The sequence below is a fragment of the Lissotriton vulgaris genome, chromosome 9 (assembly GCF_964263255.1).
Source record: "Lissotriton vulgaris chromosome 9, aLisVul1.2, whole genome shotgun sequence".
Taxonomy (NCBI): domain Eukaryota; kingdom Metazoa; phylum Chordata; class Amphibia; order Caudata; family Salamandridae; genus Lissotriton; species Lissotriton vulgaris.
The window spans coordinates 242,600,765-242,618,716 of record NC_141697.1 but is presented as its reverse complement, the minus strand read 5'-3'; the positions used below and the strand labels follow the sequence as shown (position 1 = coordinate 242,618,716).

The following is a 17,952-nucleotide window of genomic DNA, read 5'->3' as shown; positions in this document are numbered from 1 at the left end:
TGGAGGGAAGAGTAGAATGGAAGAGAGAATAGAGGGAAGGAAAAGAGAGGGTTTAGATTAGGGAGGGAGGGAAAGAAGGAGAGGCAGAGGAAGGGAGCACGACAGTGGGTGGACACAGGGAAAGAAACAGGGAGGACAGGAAAGGAGGAAGTGACTGTCTAACTGGAGAAGTAACAGCTGCAGGAATGTCTCAGAGGACAAACAAAACAAAAACAAGAGCTGGGAGAAGCCCTTGGGAGACCAGAGGGTTTAAACAGAAAGGGCAGGTTTAGCCGAGGGTCACAAGGGCATGTGGCTAATGCCAAGAATTGTTGGGCTGGGGATGAAATATGGCAAACCTGGTGTTTGTGAGCCTGTGCAAGAATAGAAAACAGTGACCTTTCAAGTGGGAAACTGGTGGAGTACTGAAGGGTAAGAAGAGTGTGGTGTTAACCATCCAGAAAGGCATGAAGGGGAGCCAGAGCGCCCCGAATGATTTGGCCGATAGGGAGTTTAAAGAGACATTGTTGAGGTGTAAGTTGAATCAGGGTTCACTGTGGAAAAGGAGTTTCCCCGTCTACCGACCCCCGGGACCACGCACACAATTCAGCGAGGACATCGCCGACTTAGTCAGCCCGCATGCCCTCCCCTCCGCCGACTACATCCTCCTGGGGGACCTCAACTTCCACCTGGAGAACAACAACGACCGCAACACCAGCACCCTGCTCGACAACCTCGCCAATCTTGGACTCAAGCAGCTGGTGTCCACCCCCACCCACCTCGCCGGACACACACTCGACGCAGTCTTCTCATCCTGCGAAGACATCGTCTTCAACCACGCCACCGGACTCCACTGGACGGACCACAGCTGCGTCCACTTCACCTTCAAGAGAACGACGACCCACCACCACCAGCAACAGGCCGCCCGCAGAAGCTGGAACAAGATCACAGCAGACCAGCTCGCCACCTCCCTGAGCCAGCACCCTCCTGCCAGCTCAGCGAACCCCAGCCAGGCCGCCGACAACCTCACAAAGTGGATCAGCAACTGCGCGGACGAACTCGCCCCGCTGAGGACCCCGCCCAGCAGACCCGGCAGCAAGAAAGCCCCGTGGTTCACCGACGAACTCAAGAACTCCAAGAAGAACTGTCGAGCCCTCGAGAAAGTCTGGAGAAGGGAACCTACACCGGACAACAGGACCACCTTCAAGCTGGCCACCCGGAAGCACCACCAGCTCATCCGCGCCGCCAAGAAAACTGCATTCAAGGACCGGCTGGACAACAACGCACACAACTGCAAGGAACTCTTCAACATCGTGAAAGAGCTATCCAACCCCAGCGCAGGAAACAACGACTTCACCCCATCGCAAGACCTCTGCAACTCCCTCGCTTCATACTTCCACAACAAGATCGCGGACATACACAACAGCTTCAACAACCAACCAACGCACACCAAGACCGAACAACCACCCCCCACCACCACCCTCCACGCCTGGACCCCGATCAGCACCGAAGACACCATCCGCACGATGAACTCCATCCACTCCGGATCACCGACCGACCCCTGCCCTCACCACGTCTTCAACAAGGCTGACGCTGTCATCGCACCCCACCTGCGAGACATCATCAACACATCCTTCGACACCGCCACCTTCCCCGAGAGCTGGAAGCACGCCGAACTCAGCGCTCTACTCAAGAAACCCACAGCGGACCCCACCGAACTCAAGAATTACCGCCCCATCTCGCTCCTCCCGTTTCCAGCCAAAGTCATCGAGAAGACCGTCAACAAGCAGATGGCCGCCTTCCTCGAGTCGAATGGATCCCTCGACCCCTCACAGTCCGGCTTCCGAGCCAATCACAGCACCGAGACCGCCCTCATCGCCGCCACCGATGACATCCGAGCCCTGATGGACAACGGAGAAACAGCGGCCCTCATCCTCCTAGACCTCTCCGCGGCATTCGACACGGTCTGCCACCGCACCCTAGTACAGCGCCTCAGCAACGTCGGAATCCAGGACAAGGCGCTGGAATGGGTCATCTCCTTCCTCGACGGAAGAACACAGAGAGTCCGCCTACCACCGTACAAGTCAGAAGCCACCGAAGTCATCTGCGGCGTCCCTCAAGGATCCTCTCTGAGCCCCACCCTCTTCAACGTGTACATGAGCCCCCTCGCGGCCATCGCACGCCAACACAACCTGAACATCATCTCCTACACCGACGATACCCAGCTGATCCTCTCCCTGACCAACGACCCCGCCACCGCCAGAGCCAACCTGCACGAAGGGATGAAAGAGGTAGCCGAGTGGATGACGACCAGCCGCCTGAAACTGAACTCGGACAAGACGGAGGTCCTCATCCTGGGCCCCTCACCCTCCGCCTGGGACGACTCCTGGTGGCCTCCGGCCCTGGGCACCGCACCCAAACCGACAGACCATGCACGCAACCTGGGCTTCATCCTGGACTCCTCCCTCTCCATGACCAGGCAAGTCAACAACGTTTCCTCGGCGTGCTTCAACATCCTACGCTTGCTACGGAAGATCTCCTGGTGGATCCCCACCGAGACCAGGAAGACCGTCACCCAGGCCCTCGTCACTAGCCGACTGGACTACGGCAACGCCCTCTACGCCGGTACCACCGCCAAGCTCCAGAAGAGACTCCAGCAGATCCAGAACGCCTCAGCCAGACTCATCCTCGACATCCCACGAACCAGCCACATCTCCGGACACCTGAAAGACCTTCACTGGCTCCCCGTCAACAAAAGAATCACCTTCCGCCTCCTCACCCACGCACACAAAGCCCTACACGACCAAGGCCCGAGCTACCTCAACAACTGAATCAACTTCTACGCTCCCAAACGCCACCTCCGATCAGCCAACCACGCCCTCGCCGCCGTCCCCCGCATCCGAAGAGCGACTACAGGAGGAAGGTCCTTCTCCTACCTGGCCGCCAAGACCTGGAACTCCCTCCCGACCGACCTGCGCCTGACCCAAGACCACCTCTCCTTCAGGAAGAAGCTGAAGACCTGGCTGTTCGAGCAGTAGCGGCACCCCCTCCCCCCCACCCCAGCGCCTTGAGACCCTACGGGTATGTAGTGCGCTTTATAAATGTCATTGATTGATTGCTGTGCGCCTGCGAGGGTCTAGTTGAAAGATGCATGGGTCCTGGTTTAATTGGAATTTGAGGACCTCGTCTGAGTAACTGTTCTCGGATGGTCCACAAAATAGACAGTTTTTTAGGAAAAAATAAGTGGGGGGAAAAAACCTTACAACAGTGGTTCCATCAGAAGTGGGATAATCTTTCCTTTGAAATACGTCCCTGTACTTGCTTTTATTTTTTGTATTCCCTTCTGCCAGGCTTCCATGGTTTTTATGTAATTTATTTTCCCATATTGCACCGTTTTTCCATCCTTCGGATATCACTTCATTAAGATGTGTTGCATTCCCTCAGACAATTTGCAGAATTGGATGCAACCTAGGGGCTCACTATACTTTTAATATTGAATTGCAAAATTACCCTTCAGTTAATCACTTGAAAGAAATCTCTTAGTTTGCTAATGCAACTACATGTGCTTGACAATTGTAAGAACAGGATGTGATGCGAGCAAGTAAGATACCAAATGTAAGTATATCGGGGGAGAGGGAGTTGGGAAGCAGGAGGGGGGTTATTCAACCAAATTTGGGGTATTTTCTACTGGCAGTTTACTTGCTGCCATGTTCATCTAAGCTGTCCTGCTTCCTCGACTAGCTCATGTGACTGACCAATGGAGGGGGCTCGGTTTCTGGTCGCTTGTGGAAATCCCCAGTTACCCATTATCAGAGTAAATCTTGGCTGCAGGTATCAGAGTTATGAACATAGTATCCAGCGTGTTAGATTATAGCTTAAAAAAGTACACATACATAAAAGCAACGTTAAGGTCCTGCAGCGAAAAAAAAGCATTTTTAAGCCCTTCGCTGCGGCAGCAATTCCGCCGCAGCGCTAGGGGGGAGGGGGGGCCCAGCGGCGCTCGCATGCTCGTGACGGAGCCACTCCGTCACGAGCCGCGGTTGCGCGGTGCTTATGACGGAGCGGTTCCATCATGGCCCCGCCCGCTCAATAGAACGCGCCGCGCAGGCGCGAAATCAGCGCCGCGCAGGCGAGGTGGCAGGGCCATGACGGAACCACTCCGTCATGAGCACAGCTCAACCGCGGCTCATGACGGAGCGGCTCCGTCATGAGCATGGAAGAGGTTAAGAAATATATTTAATACACGTTGGAGCGTGTCTGATAAAAATAGGCTTAACTGAAACCTTCAGAAAAAAAACACTGGATTACTCTAAAACTGATGAGAGCTGGCAGGTCTACTAATCCACGCGTACCTCCCGGGCCTAGCCTTTAAACTCCCAGAGCCCAGAAGGCATGCTCCCTCTGAATGCCTGTGCTGTGCATAGCGTGACTGAGAGGTTAAGTACACTCCGAGGAATAGCTTGACTCTGTTTGTGTCTGTGCATAGCGTGACTACTGACTCTGAGGTTTTGTACTCGCCAAGCAATAGTTGGTGTGTGTGTCCGTTGTTTTGAGGTGGTGTTACCCTGAAATTATGTTAAAATCGAGGGGTAAAAAACTGTTGGGTAATAATTGCCCACTACTCACGAATGAAAACAAGTGAAAGAATGTAAGCAAAGCGGAAACTAGAAAATGGAAGTGAGAGAGAGAGCGCGCCAGACAGAAGAGAGTGTGTGAGAGCAAGAGAGAGTGTGAGAGAGCGAGAGACAGAAGAGTGTGTGTGAGAGAAAGCAATAGACAGAAGAGAGTTTGTGAAAGAAAGCAAGAGACACAAGAGAGTGTGTGAGAGAAAGCAAGAGACAGAAGAGAGTGTGTGAGAGAAAGCAAGAGACAGAAGAGAGTGTGTGAGAGAGCGAGAGAGAGAAAGAAGACATGGTGTGAGAGAACGCAAAGCCAGAAGATATGACATGAAGAGGGGGCGTGTTTGAGAGAGAAGGGGGCAAAGAGTGAGAGAGAAGGGGGCAAAGAGTGAAAGAAAGGGAGGGAGCGGATGCCGGGATGGGGGGAGCAGAGAGGTGAGGACTAAGAGACAGGGTGAGGCTAAACAGACAGAAGCGTGGTTAGAGAAAATGAAGCATAGCAGCAAGTTAGCAGAGCTGGATAGAAAGAATTCTGCATGAGGGACAGAAGTGAGTAGGGTATGGAATGCAGGAGTTGGGGCGAGGCAGTGGGGAAGAGGGACAGCAAGTGAGAGCAACCATGCCAGCATTCCGATTCACGAGCAGATGGTCCTGTTTATGACCTGCGGAGCGCGTGAAGTGGCTGGTGGCAAATGGAATCAGAACGGCTGCGGTCGCTTTGATGTTCTTGTCTTGCTTTGTGGGAGGGGTAGGGGGAGCGAATTCCTGTGCATGCGCCTGGCTCACATGAACTGTATGCAATCCGCAGTGGGTAGACTTTTCGAAACGCTTACTATAAATCTCGCCTACCATCCCTACGGGATGGAATAGACGAGACCTAAAAACAGTTACTGTGGTTAAAATTAAAAAGTTATGAAATTAAAAGTTATTTGATTTTAACAGATTGCTCTCTTATTCACGGAGCTCGGAATCATTCTTAGTGAAACAAAGAAAATAATCTTGAGCTTATGCGGCGGTCATACCAAAATTTTATCAGCTTTAGCTTCACTGATGCCTTTTATGTTAAGAAGTTCCTTCTTTGGGGCATAAGCCACTGCTTCAACCGTGTGAAATCCAGCTTCTTCCAATTTCTTAACATCGTTCGTATTTATGCCGCATTGCTAAATGAAAAAAAGAAAAATTGCATAACCGTGAAGTCTTCAGGCATAACTCCCCCACATGGTGAGAATAATTATTCTTTCAATGGAGTTTGTGCACCAACAGAATATCAGAGTGGAATAACTGAACACAGAGGATCTTTCAGATTACTGATATAGATCTCACATTTTCTTCAAGAAAAAGGCTTACTGCAACTCCACATTAGAACAAAATGGTCACAATTTAAAACATTTCTTGTTTTTTTATGAACTACATTTCCCAGCATCCCCATTATTGTTCCATGATTACTTCTACTAACGTAAATGCCATCAGTAGGCAAAGTAGATGCAACCCAATAACAAAGGAAGGCCTATTAGAGTGCAACACTATTAGTACAGAAAAGGGCAAGCGTGCCGCGTTTGAACATTTACAAATAGTAAAAGAATTACAACGAGATAGAGGACAAGCCATAACAATTTTAAGTGCAGAACTAATTACATTTCTTTAATTGAGAATCAGTAGTTAATCTCATAGAAATGGTGTACTTAGCTTCCTGATGAGATGAAGTATGAAAACCTTAAATGCCGTGGGTTAAACATAAATTAGGTGATGTTTCGAGATGGTTGGGTAGTGAGTTGAGGTCAGAGATAGTACACTGCATGTGTTTATCACACATACTTACATAATGTATTTACTAATTATGTATAATTATAATTTATAATGCACTGCCAGTCAGATTTGGGTCAGAGTGTAGTTTATGCCCAGGGGGAGTTGGGTTGAGGTAACTTGAAGGATCTGACCTTTTAGGCGTCGTTCATGAGTTTCTGTACAGATAGCAGATGGCATATTGAATAGGTCATGTAAAAATTTGAGAGAGTAAGGAGTGATGTGCTGAGAAGTAGCTTTTATTGAAAACTACAGTTGACAGATAGCATTTGCGCTTGATGCCATTGAAGGGAGGTAGGATACTGCCTCAGCAGGTTCAATACTCCTTAATGATTTTGTTAAAATTTGAACATGTATACAGGTTTTGGAGGAGATCAAGCCTTATGACTTAAATGTTACAATAATCCCATTTACTCGTATTCAGTGCTGGTCAGAGAATTAGCACCCTCGAAAATTTGTTGCCAGGACTTTCGGATTCATCATAGGTGGAGCTGAGAAGAGGTAGTATTTGAAGTTGTGCTGAAACAGAAGATCGGTAGTGGTGTTTCCAAAAATGGAAAAGATCGCACATACACAAATTATTGTAGAATGAACAACAGTACTGGATTAATAGTAACATCTTTAGTTTTTGAAGACGGAGTGCTACATAGACCACTGTCCCCCACTACCAAGAGAGACTAATGACAATCAAAGATTGGCATTTATGTAACTGCAAAAAAAGGGTCAAAGAGAGCACATTCCTAAAGCACACGTATACAAAAAAGACTAATAAGTCTCATTATAGTTCGACAACACTTAAGCTGTACATATCCTGTAGTATTAACATTCGGACAAGACAAAGAAGCAGGAAAGTTCATATTTTCATTCCCTTTATTTGAAGATCCGTAAAAGTTGAGTTGACAAGAAACAGCAGACACGTGTTTCGTCAGTACTATTGATCAGTACTATGACTTTTTCAAGGCTATACAGATGAGACTGTCACGGTGCATCCAACCTCGTAAGTATACAATGGCAAATGATGTAAGAATCAAAGATCATAGCAATATGGATTCCAGACGAGCGAACAAATGGCGGGGATCCAAAGTTAATCCACTGTGTTCCTATTTGAGCGTTACATGGCATTTTGATCTGGTAACCACAGACAACTCACTCAAGTGATCTCATTGGATCTTATTAATACTACAGGATATGTACAGCTTAAGTGTTGTCGAACTATAATGAGACTTATTAGTCTTTTTTGTATACGTGTGCTTTAGGAATGTGCTCTCTTTGACCCCTTTTTTGCAGTATTTGAAGTTGTGATGAACTCCAGTAACATGCTGGAGCTCATCTGGAGTTTAACTGTACCAGTAGCTCCTTGCAAAGCAGAAGAAATCAAGATGCCCAAGAGAAAAGCTATGGGGGGGACATAGTAGTTTGGGTCTACTATGGATGGAATAATAGGATTTCTACCTTAGTATATTTGTAAATTGGGAAGCAAAGAGATATCCCTTAGAGCTATGAAATAATCATAAATGTGGCTTTGGATAAATTTGAAGAAAATCCAAGTGTCATTTGTGTGACAGTAAAAAGGAGAGCGGTGTACAGAAGGTCCCAAAAGTGAAACTTGGCGTACACCAACTGGCAGTGAGGTACAACATTATTATGCAGTTGATCCAGTAACTGTAATTTATTAAGTCATGCAGTGGATATCTCCAGTGTTTTTGTCGAAAAGTAAATTTGGCTCCACACTCCAGGAAAACATTTCTAAAAACCAATACATAAAATACCTATCATGGCATTTTAGTCGGATAATGATTAGCTTAAAAGTACATACCCACAAGTCCCCTCTTTGGGCTTTACCGATTACGCTTTACACAGTACAATTGTTATCTAAAAATGTAGTTGACACCAGAGATTTATATTTTTCTCAAAGGTTATGGCAGAGCAGATCGATTCAGAAGACTAGCATGAATGATAGGAATACATTTATACGGCAACATTACAACACCTTACATACATTTGAACACAACATAGGAGTTCCCACACAAATATTATGAGACAAGACATAAAACATTTGTAAGGCATTAGAGGATTTAAACTGGGGGGGGGGGGGTAACTGCACAAACAGTTTAATTTTAAATTTGTATAACAGCTCTCCAGTCAACTCAAAGAAAAACACCAACATTCCCTGCACTAGATAGGCATATAGTGCATACCTCTAACCGGGCTATTGGCTGGGGGCCCAATGTCTCCTCCTCCGTTGCACTGGATGCCTCATATTGCACCTGCATGGCCATCAACTTGTTGAGCACAATCTAATTTAAAAGGATGAAAAAAGAATCAACTGTAAAAACACACACAGTAAAATGCATACATACCCAACCTAAAAAGCCTCAAAATTTACAGATGAAAAGTATGACAAAATAAAAATAAAAAAGTGTCATGGGAGCCCTTGTATACTAATCCAGCGATTCATTCAAATCTACTTGGGAGCAGCTCAGACAATTGATAAGGAATCACAGCGAAACAATATCAAAATGAGTACTGGTTCTCACATGACACCCCTCACATTCTCTACCTTGCAGACTGAGGTCTCAGTTGAGCTTATGTGGAAAATAGGAAACTGCTTCAATGAAGTCCTTGAATTAAACACACTGATAATACGCAGTGATTTTCAGCCATTCTTGCAAAGGTACTCTATGAGTATTGTGTATTACAGTCTTCTGAGAACTCACAAAAAAAATATAGAAAAAGTTTATAATGGGAAAGAAAGGCATTATTTAAATGAATACTAGATCTGTAACACCTTAAAACAGGGATTTTCAGAAACCATGGAGGATATTTCACATTCCACTTGGTATTTCTGATTTCTAGGCTGACAAACCAGTGTTCAATGTTACTATGAAACTACAGAAGCAACCGTTCAGTTGCCAATGGAGGCAGGAATATCAGAACCCACTAGAAGCACCGGTCAAAAGACGCAAGTGGGGCAAGCGCAGGCACCAACACATGCAACCACCTCCTTGTCACACAGTAAACAGTATATGAAGTCCGTAACAAAACAGGTAGGCTCTTGGCATGCTTTGGGAAAAGAGCAAATGGATACAAGAACACTGAAATCCAGCTTGATCTAGGGTTCATGGTAATGCAAAAATCGCAAAAACCTCTGCTGATTATTTCCAATCTCTATATACTTTGCAGAACTGCCCAGGCGACACTTCCAAACTAGCCTTTTTTGGGAGACCTACCCCTCCCCAACCTATCAGCAGCAGACAGCACGAGTTTAAATTCTGAAATAATAGCAGAGGAGATTGCAGATGTCATAACAAAACTGCAAATGGTGAAAATGATATGGCATAACTTCCTATCCTTAGTGTTAAAAAAAAAGGATTGGCTAGTGAACTTACTACATATGTTCAAGAAATGTTAACAGTTACAAGAACAGAGGTATGTCTGCTCTTACGATGCACGATGATGGTATTGGTTATTCACAAACCCAGGAAGCCCCACATCGAGTGTTCTGGCCCACAGCACTCAAATGCAGAAACCAGAGTACTGGATGAAAAAAAAAACTGCCACTTAGTTTAACTGAAATCATAGATGCTCTTGTGCACCCAGATAAGTCGAGCGTTATGCTCATCAAAGAGAGCACTATACTGACATCTAATATGCTTATTTGGTTGCACAGCATATTCGGAGGTGGTAATGGAACCAGCAGTTGTCTGCCACTAGACCCAAATAAGGCATCAACTCACTTGAACGGCCTTATAAATATCGCATTTGAACCCAGTGAGCTCGTTAGCCGCAAAGTATGCATTTTGCTCACTAAATTCAAAGAGTATGTCCAACACTGGAAAGGACCATCATCCTTGCTCATGGGAAGTGCAGCACTGTTTAAAATTATGGTGTTACCAAAGTTATTTTACATCCTTCAAAATACACTCTACTATTGCGTCTCAAGAGTATGTTTGAAGCAACTGGTGGCTGAAGAGAGACTGCACCTGTGGGATGGAGAGCCACCACAATATCATCTTGGAAGTTAACCAGAGGAGTTTACGACGAGAGCATCGTCCTCCCACACATTCAGAAGTTCGACTGGGCCATTATTTGGCAGTAGTCTTTACTACTTAGTCTTTACTACTGGGTCTTTTTCCCACTACATGATCACTCTACCAGGGTAGACAGCTATGCGATGGGGCCTCAGGGCCACACCTCAGTGCTGTACAGCAGAAAATGAGTCAAGAGCCTGTCAATGCACAGGTCATAGTGGTAAAGGTCTGGAAGCCTGCAACAAAACAGTTGGGATAGGAGAAAGTCCTGACTAAAGAAACTCCTTTGTCAGGCAACAACTTCCTGAGGGACGTTGGGAACCAATTGATATTTCGGAAATCAGACGTCATTGTAATCAGCAAATTGGGCAATATCTGGAACCAGTCAGGGTTGATACCCCTTGAGGTGCTAAAGAGGGAATATAGAATGATGGAGAGATTTTGTTCAGCTCAGAAACGCTCTAACAATCCACACTCAAAACGACAACCAAATTGAAAACTACTCCCCACCTGAAAACAGGAACCTATCTAATCTCCAATAATCGATATTCTTAATGTATAAGAAAATAATATCTAATCAGACACCCTGGTCAAGGTCAGTTAAAAATGGGATGCAGAGTTTTTCTTTGTCTTTATTCGGCTAAATAATAATAATAATAATAAAAGCATCTTATATAGCGCCTGGTTACACTAGGAAACAGTGTGTCCCCACGCTGTGTGAACAAAGGACTGGGCAGCTGCCGGGAGAAGGAGGAATAGGAGAAAGGAAGGTAAAAAGGGTAACTCATAACTTCGGGAACAGATAGGTTTTAATAAGCCATAAAAGCACACACAATTTATACAAGATACTCTGCATTAAATATAGGAACAGTTAAAACTGCTTTATTAACACTGAGGAGATAAATTCAGTCTTAAAATAGCAAAATCCTTTTTGGCATAATACAACAGTAACAAAAAAAATTACCACACTCGAATTAAGAAAATTAGCAAAGGATATGACTGCATAAAGTCTACAGAAAATGCTGGTTTACACTTGAAAAAGCCATGGGATTTAAGAACTGATAACAAGTATGGACAAGTGTCACGCTTATAATATTTACATAAAATCAAGGAGAATCAGCAACTAGACAGAAGTTATCATAATACAGGCACAATTGGATTGTCGCAGGGTCATATGGTTTTCAGAGAAACCCACAATTCTTGCTTACCTACATATTTAGATATTTGTCCGATATGTCTAAACCAATTAATTTTGTGATCAAAAGCAAAGGTAGGACAGTCCTCAATTATATTCCTGTTAAGGGTGACATGTTTGTTTTCCCAGACCAACAACAACAACATGGGGCAGAAAGTAATGAGGACTACTAGGCAATAAACCCAATAGGCATCTGCAAAATCTATTTTCTTTGGCTTGGGGGCATTTTGAATCCAGATACCCCAAATTTCTGCTCCGTAAGTTGATATTGACAGACATTTGCATTTGAAAATTTCGAAAAGCGCTGGTGCTGGTTTATTAACAACTGTCTTAAAGTTAAAAAGCACCCCAGTTGAAAGATTAAACTTAGTCAACCTATTAGACAAACATGGAGTCCAAGTACCGGAGGCATCGAAAATAATACCCGGGTATAAGAAACAGTATACTCTTTCAATATTCTTACCCTTAATATATATATCGGTCTGATCTTGGTCAGTCTAGCACCACAAGCTATATGAAGTGTTTTAGTAAAAACGTATCTCATTGTCTAACCTATCAATACATTATACAAAGTTAACAATCAAGCCTTCGAGACACAGTAGAGATATATATATATATATATATATATATAAACACTGCATCATTCGCATATAGTAAAGTTGGGACTGGACAATTTTTTACCATGGGCATTACACTGAGTAGGGTGGTGAGATGGCTATTTAAGCCATTAATATAGCACAGAAACCAAATGGACGGAGACACAGAATAAGGATGATTTACTTTCTTAAACACTAGGAAAATGAATGTGGTAGCACAAGTTTAGGGCATTAGCGTTAATGGGGGCCCATAACTCCGGCTTGGCCTTGTACATATCCACTGGGACCCCCTTTGGCCCAGAGGCTTTGATGGATGGACGTAAGGCTATGGTAGTTTAGACCTAGTGGAGTTCAAGCCTACAATTATGGGAGAATTGCAGGACTGGGACAACACTAAAGTCTGTCCTTTGAGTTCCCAGGCGATACATGCAGAGTTAAAATCACTGGGTGAGGAGGACGCATTGCAGGGCCTGAGAAAAGCGGCCAATAGACCGACATGCAACTAGCTGCAATGAAAACCCTACATAGAAACTTATACACCAGAATACACATTGCCCGATTTGGCAGGGTCAGTACAGAGACGTGCCCTCAGTGGGTGTATCTAACTAAGTACTTGAATATATATATATATATATATATATATATATATATATATATACACACACACACAATATGGTTTTGACCCACTACCCTTCTTAAAGGCATGCTTGGGAGAAAGAGAGTGTGCAGCTTAAACAGGTTTTCCCTGCTCTGAAAGCAAAACGGTTCCTCTGAGAAATCCAGAGCAACGAGACCCCACACAGATACTGTAAACTGGTTTGCAACTCTTGGCATGAAGGTAGCAAGATGATATGAAGTTAGACAATGAGGTGGGGAGTGCATGGGGGGCGTGGACTAGAACCGATGGAGTGAGCAGCTCGATTCGGCGCTCCTCGCGGCCAGGCCCAATATGGCTTCATCCGGACTAACATAGGCTGACCAAAACCAAAATCTTCACTCCTGGATGCGCCGGAAAAGAGAGTGAACCGATGCGGAGGGAAGATCTGCAGCCTAAAGCTCTGGAACAGGAGTAGAATACCAATATGACGCAGTCCCCCCCTGAAAGCAAAACAACAGCAGCAACAACCACAGGCTGAGACCCGTGGGGAGCTGTGAGCTGTACTCCTACCCAGCGCTGAATGACGCCCCCGCTGGAGACTGGGACTGGACCGGGTCACCTGCGGCAGAGAAGCCTGCCCAACCCTGAGTCACCCCGCGAGCACCGGAGGTAAGAAAGGCCCCGGCTGCAGCTACAGTGTGTGGCACGGAATAAGGAAGAGGCAGAGGCAGCAGAGGAGGGCACCCGAAGCCTGCAATGACAGTAATAGGCCCCACCACCACTAAACGACAGAGCACTACATCGGCTGCCGCCTCCCCTGGGGCGGGAACGGAGGTGGCAGCAATCGCGGCCCGAAGCTGTGCAACGCAGAAGACAAGCGCAGCGCCCATACCTGGAGCTGGGTGGTCCAGCGGCGGGGTGTCGAGAACGGGCTGGAACAACCACATCAGGGGAGCTTGCCCGATCCTGCGGAGATCCGTGTGAACGGGTATGGTAGGCCCAAGGTACCCCCGTGGGTAGGGTGCCATTTATGTTAAAAGCAGGACATGTACTGGTGTGTGTGTGAAATGCCGGATGGTGAAATACTGCCAATTTTGTTTTTTTTACTATTGAAAGGCTATCTTTCCTATAGGATAGAATGGGAGATACTTTGTAACATCTTACAAGTATAACTTCCCATTCGAACAAGATGGAGAAATAAAGTTTAGTCTCTTTGAACTCACAATACCACATCTTTTAGTAAAGATGGTTTTTAAATTTTATGTTGGAAAAGGACTTTCAGAAACTGGGCATTTTCTTGTTTAACCATTCTGTGTGCCTCTACCTGTTTGTGGATTGACGGTCTGGTTTTGGAGTGACAGGGCCTGGGGATGAGCATTTACTGTAGACAACCACTGGGAGGCTGGAGGTGTACCTGGCACTTCCTGGAAGACTCAGAGTTGAGCCGATTAGACCTTGGCTGCATTTAGAGTAGTGGGAGGAGTTTTCCTTGTACCTGAATAGGGCCCGTCTCCCTTGCACAATGATATCTCCGCCCTCTGTGGTCATACTACACCAGCGAGGAAAGAACTGGTCTGGACTGGACTCAAGAAGAACCTTTTTCAAGGAGAACAGCACTTACCCTTTTACTTTGTGCTTTGTGGGGGTTAGCCTGTAGTTGCTGCTTCTGCCAAGGAAAGGACAAAGACTGGAATTTTGCTGCGAGTCTGTTTTAAGAAAAATGTCCAGGGGCTTGTGTCTGCTGGCCTTGTCTGAAGTCTGGGACACAAAGACTTCACCCCCAGCTCTCCTGAACTCTTCTGCTGAGAGTTCTGACCTGTCGGGGGGTGCCTATTCCAGTTTTGGGCCACTGGAGGTTGTTCCTGCTGTTCGGAGCTGGAAGCAACTTGAAAGAAGCAAGAAAACCTGTCTCCGATGCCGCTGGGATGCCTCAACCAGCCCCAAGGCCAGTGGCACAGCGTGAAGTGCACGATGCACCGCCCGGAATGCAACTGCATCTCAGACACCTGCAGCTATCAACATTCCCTACACCAGCACAATGCACCGACATTACCAGCACCTGCATCCTGTTATTGCGGAGCCGATAACTGCTGAGGGTGACTTCACAAACCCGCTGACTTCGCACCGTCACCGGAACGGACGGCTCACCACTGACACGGCAGACTTCCCCTGTTCTAGATTAGACATGTTGCCTCCTCGCGGACAACACAATGCCTCGCCTCCCCCGTGGCAGCCAGGGAGACACCTAAGCACAGACGGCTCACCTTCATGACACCATGCATCGTTATAGACTTAGTTTCCAAAGGTACTGTTTATTTTGGGGTCCGAGTGACTCCGTTCATCTCACGGTCGGCGCCGTATTTATTGCTGTCACGACGTCACAATAGCCCCGGGTGGAGCTATTTGATCTCTGCAAGCTTTATTTTGGAAATAACAGTTTTTAAGTGCTATTTTACAACCTGTATGTTGGATTTTTGTTGTTTTGGTCTTGTTGAGTTTAGATAACGATACTTTATTTTTCTGAACTGGTGTGATGTCCATTTGTGGTGTATTCACTGCATTACTGTGTGTTTTGAGTACAAACACTTCACACATTGCATTTGGGATAGGCCTGTCTGCTCAGGACAAGCTACCAAGGGGGTAAGCAGGGGTTATCTAAAGTGTGTATCCCCCTCACCCTGACTAAAAGCAAGGGTCCCTATTTGGTCAAAGGTGCATACCTCTGCCAACTAGAGACCCCTATTTCTAACAGTGGTCTATCCTCTATTGAGATTCCGTCTCGGCCTCCATCAGGGAAACCAGTTCCGAGGAGGTGAGGCCCCTCCATAGGTGGGTCACTTTCAATCACTGTAAAGCCATGTAGTGTATTGAGCCCAGGAAGGAGACTTGGATCAAGTAAGACAATAAGTCAACAATCCTGTCCAACTGACAGAGGGTGCTCCTGTCTTTTCTCAGTGCCTCTGCGTGGCCGACTTTGAATCTATGAGAAACACCAGAAAGGTAATGGTTTATGATGGAGTCAACTCTGATTTCTGTGTGTTGATGACAAATCCTGAGGGGGGTGGGGTATGGGGGGTTCTGGGGGAGAGATCCTAAACCGTAAGCACTTGATTAAGAGCATGCACCGCTAACTCCATAATGCTCGTCACAAGCCTGTGCTCAATTACTGTGTGCTCCTCAGCAGGACGCAGCGCGCTATCAGAATCCACTGGCTGCGCAAAACCGCACCCCCTAGGAGACCCGAGTGGTAAATTGACACGCTCGGGCCGAAGCCTTGTGCTCGTTAATCACCAAATGGCACAATAGCAATTAGTGTAAGCTAGTCTTTTAACCACAGTACAATCAGTCACTAAATTTCACTCTATATCCCTGATGCCAATATACAACCCCAAGAGTTGTTAAGGAATCTGCAAACTTAACTGAGGCTGCAGTGAACAAAGAGGAAGGATTTCTTGGAACATGGATTTATATGGATATGAGGACTATGTTATGACTGCTTAAAGGTGGTCATGAACACATATCCTTGATTCATCTTATATGTAGCGTTTGAAGTTTTTTGTTGAACCTGCTGAATAATAAAAAGTGAAGAAAGAAATGCATAATTCTCGGCTCTAGTCCTGACATATGTTAAAAAGCGAGAAAAAAAACTGGGGGGTGGGGAATTCACAAAGCAAACCTACCAGTATTTATCAATACTTACCATGTGTGGTAGAGGCAGGCCATAAAAAAATCATACAAAATGTTACTGGACCTGCAGGTCTAATGACTTAAATAATCTACTCAACCTATTTGTAATGCTTTTGACCCTAAACTGGTTTCAAATGACATGATTGCGGGCAAATATTCTTTATTTATTGAGATGCAATTTTCAACATTATCACATATAAGAGCACCTTCAAATGTGAGAGTTTCACATGTCTGCTGTACATAAAAACGTATTCGATTTATTAGACTAAACTTTTTTCCATATAGAATACAAATCTAGCCGTAAATAGGATACACATGCCTCTTGGTTCATTAACACAAAAACAACAGTTGGACAGAATGCAGAACAATGTCATACAGTCACCCCAGTACAGAGATCTGGGCCTAAATCCATAGTTTTTTTGCTCACCATGTCATACCAGTTTGAACCCAGCCATATGCAAATCAGTCTTGACCCTACCCTGTGCCCCGTGGGCACAGGGTAGCCCACGGGGCTCTAACTCTAGTAAGAGAGAAAACAAGCATTTGCAATACTTGGAACAATTGGTTTTGTAAATATAAAAAGCAGGCACTTTGCTCAAACATAATGCACGGTGCCCATGCACATAAAAGTTATGCACATAGTGGTCCGTGAAGTGGCTGCCATGGAATACAGAAAAAAACAATGAAAGCAGGCGCTGTGCTCAAACAAAGCGCAGAACCAGTGTTGTAAATATGAAAGCAGGTACCAAATGGAGCCTCGAAAGTGTTGTGTGCCATAGTGGAAGTGATTGGTGGCACATGAAACAAAAAAATAAAAAAACATGAAAGCAGGTGCCGTGCTTAAAAATAAAGCGTATGCGCCATTGTAGTAAATATGAAAGAGTGCCAAAATGGAGCCTACAAAGCTTTGTGTGCAGCACCACTGGAAGGAAGTGCTTAGCAACATGAAAAAAGTGTGGTGTACTCCGGTGGAAGTCCTTGACAACTTGAAAAAACTAATGACAAGCATTGGCATAGCCAATAGGTCTCGCCTTTGGGACCTTAAAAGTGTTTAGTTATGCAGCACAATATGCTTGGTGCAACAACATCAACTGTTGCATGGCTAAGCACTTATAAGGTCCCAAAGGCGAGACCTATTGGCTATGCCATTGCTTGTGTTTGTTTGTCTGGCAGACTTGGCGCAGTACTGCAGAAAGTACATAGTTTCCCACCGAAGCTGGGCTCGTGTAAACTAAGAAATATCACCTTTGCAGATAACCTCCTCCTAATCTCAACCACCTGCATCGAAGTGCAAAGGCCGTTCGAGAATTTACAGGCATACAACTGACTTAAACATTTTGTCGATAAACCGCCTTAAAACTAAAATAATGGTTTTCTCTAGGTCATTGTCTATGTTTATACGCGCCATCAACAATGTGAAAACAGAACAGGTTACGGAATGCCT

The 17,952-nt window shown here is 45.6% G+C and overlaps 1 protein-coding gene across 1 annotated transcript in view; it reads right to left on the bottom strand.

The window, feature by feature from the left end:
• The window catches only part of RAD51 (RAD51 recombinase), a 276,922-nt gene that overhangs the window by 222,565 nt on the left and 36,405 nt on the right, over nucleotides 1–17,952 (bottom strand). Inside the window, exons 2-3 of the mRNA XM_086937421.1 lie at nucleotides 8,600–8,698; nucleotides 5,621–5,758 (exon numbers count right to left, since the gene is read on the bottom strand). Of these exons, the coding sequence (XP_086793547.1) occupies nucleotides 5,621–5,758; nucleotides 8,600–8,680 (219 nt within the window). The 5' untranslated portion in view covers nucleotides 8,681–8,698. The remainder of the gene's footprint in view (nucleotides 1–5,620; nucleotides 5,759–8,599; nucleotides 8,699–17,952) is intronic.